This window comes from Salmo trutta, chromosome 34, assembly GCF_901001165.1.
Source record: "Salmo trutta chromosome 34, fSalTru1.1, whole genome shotgun sequence".
Lineage (NCBI taxonomy): Eukaryota > Metazoa > Chordata > Actinopteri > Salmoniformes > Salmonidae > Salmo > Salmo trutta.
In genome coordinates, this window is record NC_042990.1 from 6327963 (window position 1) to 6337199 (window position 9237).

At 42.3% G+C, this 9237-nt stretch overlaps 2 protein-coding genes across 2 annotated transcripts in view; one reads left to right on the plus strand and one right to left on the minus strand.

Moving 5' to 3' along the window:
- Positions 1-5854, minus strand: part of LOC115173404 (helicase SKI2W) — a 42494-nt gene extending 36640 nt beyond the window's left edge. Inside the window, exons 1-5 of the mRNA XM_029731442.1 lie at positions 5627-5854; positions 5126-5247; positions 4064-4185; positions 1225-1342; positions 889-1006 (exon numbers count right to left, since the gene is read on the minus strand). Coding sequence (XP_029587302.1) covers positions 889-1006; positions 1225-1342; positions 4064-4185; positions 5126-5247; positions 5627-5639 — 493 coding nt within the window. The 5' untranslated portion in view covers positions 5640-5854. The remainder of the gene's footprint in view (positions 1-888; positions 1007-1224; positions 1343-4063; positions 4186-5125; positions 5248-5626) is intronic.
- A 19-nt stretch (positions 5855-5873) lies between these two features.
- LOC115173406 (negative elongation factor E) lies at positions 5874-9062 on the plus strand. The gene is made up of 11 exons (XM_029731444.1): positions 5874-5954; positions 6363-6448; positions 6718-6790; positions 6864-7009; positions 7241-7318; positions 7519-7556; positions 7633-7916; positions 8061-8205; positions 8382-8436; positions 8518-8620; positions 8724-9062. Exons 2-11 carry the CDS (start codon positions 6374-6376, stop codon positions 8795-8797), a joined length of 1071 nt encoding a protein of 356 aa, XP_029587304.1. The 5' UTR covers positions 5874-5954; positions 6363-6373; the 3' UTR covers positions 8798-9062.
- Positions 9063-9237: the final 175 nt, after the last annotated feature.

Below are 9237 nucleotides of genomic sequence, written 5' to 3' on the forward strand. Positions count from 1 at the left end.
TTTCAGCCATACCCGCTGCTGACAGGTCTATAAAATCGAGCACACAGCCATGCAATCTCCATAGACAAATATTGGCAGTAGAATGGCCTTACTGAAGAACTCAGTGACTTTCAATGTGGCTCCGTCATAGGATGCCACCATTCCATCCAACGGGTCAGTTTGTCAAATTTCTGCCCTGCTAGAGCTGCCCCGGTCAACTGTAAGTGCTGTTACTGTGAAGAAGAAACGTCGAGGAGCAACAGCGGCTCAGCCGCGAAGTGGAAGACCATACAAGCTCACAGAATGGGACCGTAGAGTGCTGAAGTGCGTAAAAATCATCTGTCCTCGGTTGCAACACTCACTACCGAGTTCCAAACTGCCTCTGGAAGAAACATCAGCACAAGAACTGTTCGTTGGGAGCTTCATGAAATGGGTTTCCATGGCCGGGGACCCGCACACAAGCCTAAGATCACCATATGCAATGCCAAGCAGCATTGGCTGGACTGGTGCAAAGCTCGCCGCTATTGGACACTGGGGCAGTGGAAACGCCTTCTCTGGAGTGATGGATCACATTTCACCATCTGGCCGTCTGACAGATGAATCTGGGTTTGGTGGATGCCAGGAGAGCGTTACCTACCCAAATACATAGTGCCAATTGTAAAGTTTGGTGGAGGTGGAATAATGGTCTGGGGCTGTTTTTCATGGTTCAGGCTAGGCCCCTTAGTTCCAGTGAAGGGAAACGCTACAGCATACAATGACATTCTAGACGATTCTGTGCATCCAACATCCAGTGGAAAGCCTTCCCAGAAGAGTGGAGACTGTTATAGCAGCAAATGGGGGACCAACTCCATATTGGTCATGTAGTATATATGGATCTGATAATATATTTAGGTGAGGACTCAGACCCACCAGGCAGAAAGGGGTAGTTGGTGTTGCTTCCTCTGAGGCTCTCAGAGGGATTAGGGTTTGGTGGACGCTGCAGGGACATAGAATTCTTAGCAGAGATGCCTGTGTCTCCCAGTAACACCTGGACAGAGAGTGAGAAGGAGATTTAAAGACACTGGGTTGTAAAATGTGTAGCAAGTGTATGAAAAGAAGTAGACCTTTTAATGAGATTAATAGATCACTCAGGGAAGTGCTACAATTCTGAATGTTCCCAATGAGTCACATTATGATCATAGCGGTATTATTAAGACACACAGACTAAGACAGCATAGCTTAATTACAGATGACAATAGCATGTACCTCAGTGAAGTCCAAAAGCATTCCTGTCGTTGGATCTCTGACTACTGAGATGCCAGAGTGTAGAGGAGACGAAGAGCAATGGAGAAGAGAGTCCACATGAACGTCTCGCTCAGTCAGCCTAGAGAAAAACAACAAGTCTGTTACCTCAAATTAATTCTGTGACCATGTGGTACAACAGTGTTTCACTACAGGTGAATAGCCTCATCTGGACCACTGAATCCCCCTTCAACACCACTTTCCAAGTGAGATTTATATGGCATCAAAGCAATAAAAAGTAAACAAGCAAAACCCTAATAAGATGTACAGTGTCTCTCTGTGTGCAATAATAGTGTTTAACATGATTTTTGAATGACTACCTCATCTCTGTACCCCACACGTACAATTATCTGTAAGGTCCCGCAGTCAAGCATTACATTTCAAACATAACAGATTCAACAAAAAAAAGAGAGATGTTTTCCAATGCCTCGCAAAGAAGGACACCTATTGGTAGATGGGTAAAAAAATTAAAAAGCAGATATTGAATATCCCTTTGAGCATGAAGTTATTAATTACACTTTGAATGGTGTATCAATACACCCAGTCACTACAAAGATACAGGCTTCCTTCCTAACTCAGTTGCTGGAGAGGAAGGAAACCGCGCATGGATTTCACCATGAAGACAATGGTAACTTTAAAACAGTTAGAGTTTAATGGCTGTGATAGGAGAAAACTAATGATGGAGCAACACATTGTAATTACTACACAATACTAACCTAAATGAGTGAAAAGAAGGAAGACTGTACAGAATATAACAATTCCAAAGCATGCGTCCTGTCTGCATTATAGCTCTAAAGTAAAACTGCAAAAGTAGCAAAAAGTGGCAAATGTCCTAAATACAAAACGTTATGTTTGGGGCAAGTCCAACACAACACATCAATGGTAGGGGCTGCATCATGCTATGAGTATGCTTGTCATCGGCAAAAACTAGGGAGTTTTTGCAGGATAAAAAGAAAACGGAATAGAGCTAAGCACAGGCAAAATTCTAGAGTAAAACCTGGTTCAGTCTGCTTTCCAACAGACACTGGGAGACAAATGCCCCTTTCAGCTGGACAATAACCTAAAACACAAGGCTAAAAATATACTGATTGTACAAAACATGAAGAACACCTTCCTAATATTGAGTTAAGAACACCTTCACTTTTGCCCTCAGAACAGCCTCAATTGTTGACTCCAATACTTCCCACAGTTGTGTCAAGTTGGCTGGATGTCCTTTGAGTGGTGGACCATTCTTGATACACACGGGAAACTGTTGAGTGTGAAAACCCCAGCAGCATTGCAGTTCTTGGCACAAACTGGAGCACCTGGCACCTACTACCATACCCCGTTCAAATGCACAAATCTTGTGTCTTGCCAATTCCCCCTCTGAATGGCACACATACACAATCCATGTCTCAATTGTCTCAAGGCTTAAAAATCATTATTTAATAATTAATCTACACTGTAGTGATGGGCCGTTCACGGCTCTAAGAGATGGCTCTTGTAGGTGAACGTTGGGAGCCAGCTCGCATATCAGAAGTGCCGAATCTATTCATAAAAATAAATAAAAATTAAGATATGAATAATCAAAAGATTTAAATGAATAGAATTAACTAATTCAAAGAACGAAAAATGTAATTAAATAATATTGGCACCAGGAAGAAGAGGGTATCAGATAGAGCAGAAGCACCAGTCCCACAAACGTCTGCTGTTTGGATGCTGTTTGACGAGAGCAACTGGGGATACAGCCTCGAAGGAATCCCTCAGCAGATGCCATAATGGAGGTCCGATCCTATTTGGAGGAGCCCCTCCAGATCCCTCTGCAGATCCTCTGAGCTGGTGGAAGAACAAGGCCTCTGTCTACCTACGGCTTACTAAAGTCATGACAGGGAGACTCTGCATAGTGGCCACATCCGTTCCCTCTGAGAGGGTCTTCTCGAAAACGGGACAAGTAATTACTGAGAGAAGAAACCGCATCAGCCCCTCGAAAGTGAGGCAGCTTGCATTTCTGGATGCAAATCTCTCATAAAAGCAAAATATGGTCAGCATTGCTGTGTGCTGCTGGTTATAACACGGCAATAAAGAAGAGAGAGAAAAGAGGGACCAGTTTAATGTTTTAAGTGGGATGCTGCAGTTTTGCACATTGTTATTTATTTTTCTTTGATATGGTGCAATATTCTATTATGCTGTTCAGATTGTACTCGTTTTGAATGGTTAGATTTATATGCACTTTGTTTATATATACTGCTCAAAAAAATAAAGGGAACACTAAAATAACACATCCTAGATCTGAATGAATGAAATAATCTTATTAAATACTTTTTTCTTTACATAGTTGAATGTGCTGACAACAAAATCACACAAAAATAATCCATGGAAATCCAATTTATCAACCCATGGAGGGTTTAATATCTATGTCAAAACTTGAAAATGGCTGTCTAGCAATGATCAACAACCAACTTGACAGAGCTTGAAGAATTGTATAAAGAATAATGTGCAGATAGTGTACAATCCAGGTGTGTAAAGCATTTAGAGACTTAACCAGAAAGACTCACAGCTGTAATCACTGCCAAAGGTGATTCTAACGTGTATTGACTCCGGGGTGTGAATATGTATGTTCAATATTTCTGTATTTAATTTTCAATATATTTGTTTCTAAAAAATTAAACATGTTTTCATTTCGTCATTATGGAGTATTGTGTGTACATGGAAAAAATATATTAAAAAAAGAAACGTCATCCATTTTGAATTCAGACTGTAACACAACAAAATGTGGATTAAGCCCTTGGGTATGAATACTTGAAGGCACTGTAGGCAGACTCACTTCAGAAACCTGTGGAAGGCAGCGTCGGTATCGTGTATGGGAAGCCAGGCAGGGTCGCGTAGGAAGCGCCTCTCTACCTCTGTCTCCAGGCCCACACTGGTGGGAGGGAGTCCATGGGGGAGCTGTAGTTAAATTAATGATAGAAACACATAAGGGAGATAATAGGCTGGAGAGATTAGATAGGATCTACATCTCCTATGTAAACACAGGATGCTTTCCAAACTGAAGTTTGCTCCTTTCCTTTAAACTTGATGGCAGGCCTTTGCGGTTCTTAAGGGCCTAGGATAGGTAGGTGACACCTACTGTAGGTAACTTAGACAAGTAGAGGTAGATGGAGATATGCAATATATTGCGTGCATACTTTAAGCAGTCATTTCATATCTGTAGAAATGGCGGGGAGTTTTCAGATAAGAATCCAACCACAGACTGAGACAGCTGCACCATGGTGAGCATCCTGACGGGTTGCATCCCTGCCTGGTATGGCAACTGCTCGACCGCAAGGCACTACAGAGGGTAGTGCGTACGGCCCAGTAAATCACTGTGGCCAAGCTTCCTGCCATCCAGGACCTCTATACCAGGCGGTGTCAGAGGAAGGCCCTAAAATTGTTAAAGACTCCAGCCACCCTAGTCAGAAACTGTTCTCTCTGCTACCACACGGAAAGCGGTACCGGAGTGTCAAGTCTAGGTCCAAGAGGCTTCTAAACAGCTTCTAACTCCAAGCCATAAGACTCCTGAGCATCTAATCAAATGGCTACTCATACTATTTGCATCCCCCCTTTTCTACACTGCTGCTACTCTGTTATTATTTATGCATAGTCACTTTAATAACTCAACCTACATGCACATATTACCCCCACACATTGACTCTGTACCGGTACCCCCTATATATAGCACCGCTATTGTTATTTACTGCTGCTCTTTAATTATTTGTTATTCTTATCTCTTACTTTTTTGTATTTTCTTAAAACTGCATTGTTGGTTAAGGGCTTGTAAGTAAGCAAGGAATACACATGTTGTATTCTGCACATGTGACAAATAAAATTTGATGCGAGTCATACTGACCGTGCTTTGTGGATACAGGGTCTGGTCATTGGGCTGTGGATGTGTGATGAGCTCAAACCTGCCAGAGCAACCCATCTCCAGCAGGGATAGCGGGAGATCTGTGGGGCCTACAGGGGGAAGATCTATGGAGAGAGACATGGGATTGAGATGAATAGCCTAGTTTCTATGGGCTGTCCTCTATCGCGCAATACATTAGAGTCCATTGTAGATATTGAATCATATAAACATATATTGCAATGTCATCATTTACTGCTTTAGCTGATAAGATTCTGCTCATAACACGTTGCGCATGTTGAGAGGGACTAACGTTACATTTCTGCAACTTGAATGAGAGCTGAGCTGGCTAGCTAACGTTAGCTAGGCTAACCCAAGTTGTTATATTCGCCAGCAAACTGTATTGCTAGCAAGTTACTTTAAAGCAAAGCTTACAGCAATGGCCATAACCGTATGCCTAATTCATTATCTGTACATATTATCTGATATTATCTAAATCTCCTTCACCTATTATTTCCATTTCTCCACCGCAGATGAAAGTTGGTGCAGCAGTTCACTGTCTATTCGGAAATGGCAAAGATTGGTAGGCGGAAGTAGGTCAAATTGCCATATGTAATACGATATATATCTCAATATTAATACATTCTCTTACTAAATGTTGTCAAGTGTAGGCCATGCATTCCTTATAATTGACTTATTCCATAAATTTTAGCAAGTTGAATAGTGATTTTTCTTATTCATGCGCCCTAACAACTGTTGACGTCATTTTCATGCGCCTGTGTTTTTGTGTTCGTGAATGGGTGTGATTACAACTAGCTATAGTAACGTGACAGAGGTAACAAAATAATTACATTTCTAAATACAATAGTGTCAATGTAGGATATTTTGTTTATTGTTGTAGTCTGAAAGCTGCATTGCCATATTGTTGATAAGCAATTATATACTTTCCACTGCCCTGTGTAACACAATGTAGATGGCTAGTAGTAGCAGCTAATGTTAATAGGTAGCTAGCCAACCAACCAACTAACAAGCTAACGTAAGGTTTTAAAATGTTGTCAGATGCATGCAGAATGTAGAATCAGAAATCTATTTGGTCGTGAACAAAGTGTGAATAGTAGTTTTTGAGTTTATGCAATTGCATTATAGAGTTGAATTCAACCACACTTGTGTATTGGTATTCATTGTGTTGTGCAAATATGTCCAGTATTCTGGTTGTCCATTCCTTTTTCACAATACTTTCCAGCTGGGTTCGACATGGTGGTGTTCCCAAGCTCTTTGACAGAGGAAGAGGAGTCTCTGCAGAAGAAATATGCCAAACTCAAGAAAAAGGTGAAAAACTTTAAGAATCTCCTCACTTGACTAGAGAGAAATCTATGTATCCATATCCTGCTTCTGACAATGAGATGTGTCACTGCCCCCACATTTGCAGATGTGATCAGGAGTAGTCCTAGGTCTTTGTTAAATTCACCGGTCAGTCATCATCATCACACTCATAATGTTGAAAGTTAGATATCATTATTATGTTACCAAACTCCGATTGGCCTTAGTGTTTACACCTCTTATTGTCTCTTTCTCTCCCTCTATCCTCACACCTTTAGAAAAAGGCACTGCTGGCTTTGAAGAAGCAGCAGAGTTCAACCAGCCAGACCAATCAGAGTGGATTGAAGCGAAGTATGTGGCTTTGTCTTCACTTTTTAAAACTTTGTCACAGTTGATTATGTTGCATCTACTCTCTCCCTCCTAGCTTTGTCAGACCAGCCGGTGCTAGATACAGCGACTGCTACAGAGCAGGCAAAGATGCTTATCAAGTCTGGAGCCATCAGCGCCATCAAGTCAGAGAACAAGAATTCTGGCTTCAAGCGCTCTAGAACGCTAGAGATCAAGCTCAAGGTGAGATCCAAAATGCAATATGCAAGGATGTGTAATGTGACTTGATCATAGAATAAATTATTGATACAACAATTTATATACATAATAATAATAATAAAAATAATCATGTTTAAAGCTGACAGAGTTGCAAATGCCTTTTAAATCTGACACAAACTAGTCTGTGATGGAACTCAAACGTATCAATTTATGGTTTAGTAATGATTTGTTATATTTTCTCTTTCTGTTTACCAGGATCCAGAGAAAGTCCCAGGCCCTGTGGCTTTCCAACCATTCCAAAGGAGCATGTCCACTGATGAGGAACTTTCTGAGGTAAAATTAGAATTATATGACATCCCATGTAAAATCAGCCAATGAATTGATGAACTCTACCTACAAAATGGCATGCATTTACAGTATTTTACCAATGCTGTCTACCTGTATTGTGGCCACAGAACCAGTGACTTTGATATTTTTTTGGGGGGAAATATACAACTGATGCTGTTGCTTTTAAATTTTAATTTCTACTCCAGGCTGGCAAAAGAGCCCACAGAAAATCTTTGTACGAGAGGTAAGCCTAAAAGCTCTGATGAATAATAGACGCTGGTTCTCTGTATAAGGCGGTTTAACATCTCGATCTCTAACAGCTTCGTCACTCCAGGTGACCGGGCGGCTCGTGACGAGGAGGAGGGAAGTGGCGGCCTTTCCACCAGCAGAGACATGGAGCGAGAGAGAGACAGAGGAGACCGAGAGATGGACAGAGAAAGGGAGCGCGACAGAGAGAGAGACCGGGACAGAGAGAGAGACCGGGGCAGCGGCGACCGGGGCAGGGACAGAGAGCCGCGTGACCGCGAGAGAGACAGGAGCCAGGACGGAGACCGGGAAAGGGGAGGAGACAGAGAGTCACGGGAGCGAGACGGACCGTTCAGACGTGAGTATTCATTTACTGGACTTCTGTCTTTTCATGTGTCTTATCATTGGCATTCTTAAAAGGATGTTTAGCTCAAAATACAAATTCAAGGATGGAATAATGGAACTGTTTTTCTTCTCCCTTCTCTCCCTTTCCCCCTCTCAGGATCAGACTCGTACCCGGAGCGGAGGGGGGTGAGGAAGGGGAACACGGTGTACGTGTATGGAACTGGCCTTGTGGAGGACAACCTGCGTTCAGCCTTCTCCCAACACGGCACCATCATTGACCTGTCCATGGATTCACCACGCAAGTACGGCTACATTACTTTTATGTCCTTGTGGGTGTGTGATTGGGAGAGCATCCAAAACTGAAAATGTTCAGTGTTTGAAATTGTTTTACAGTTAAACTAAAACTAGTCCAGTAAGTCCCTCACTGTTTTGTTCTGTTTGGTGCATAATGAACACAGCCTTGTCTTTCTCTTTCTAGCTGTGCATTCATCACCTTTGAGAAGATGGAGTCTGCAGACCAAGCTGTATCAGAGGTCAGTATAGCTCTAGCTCCCTGTCCCAACTTAAGGCATTATAGTGTAAAACCTATCATCTATACACCTTTCTTCTCCCAGTTGAATGGAAGCACGGTGGGAGACGTCCCCATCAAAGTCAGCATCGCCAGGAAGCAGCCCATGCTGGAGGCAGCCACCGGCAAATCTGTTTGGGCCACTCTGGGTAAATATCAGTTCTAGTCAAACACAGATCGGACTAACAAGCAGTGTATGACAGGAAGTGTCAACTCTGGATTCATGTATACTTTCTCTCTTTCCCCTCACAGCTGTGCAGAACAGTGCCAAAGGTTCCTACAGAGACAAGAGAAACCAGGTTGTGTACAGTGAGGATTTCCTATGAGCTAAGAGGCGTGCCACATTGGAGATCTGTAAGAATCAACGAATTAGCTTTGTATGCATTTTCTATATTGCATTTTGTGTTGATTGTTGATTGCCTGTTAGCGCGATACGGCACCATGTGTCAGTTCTGAGTAGATGCTACATTTCATTCATGGCCAGGATGTGTAATGGCAATGACCATGTGAACAGAGATTGTGGTTTGATCTTGCAACCAGGGGTTTCATTGTTTTGTGGAGCTCAATAAATCACGTCAATACATTTGTCCATCTGGTTGTCTGATGCGGTCTTGCTTTGAATCAAAGGATCGAATTAGATTTGGCACTGTATCAATGTAATAACACAATAGTGCATGTCTCATAGCTGTAGGCCATGAAATCCACTTACCTCTCACATGCATCGATTTGTCTGTTTCCTTTGGTTTAGCACGATACAGTGCAGAGA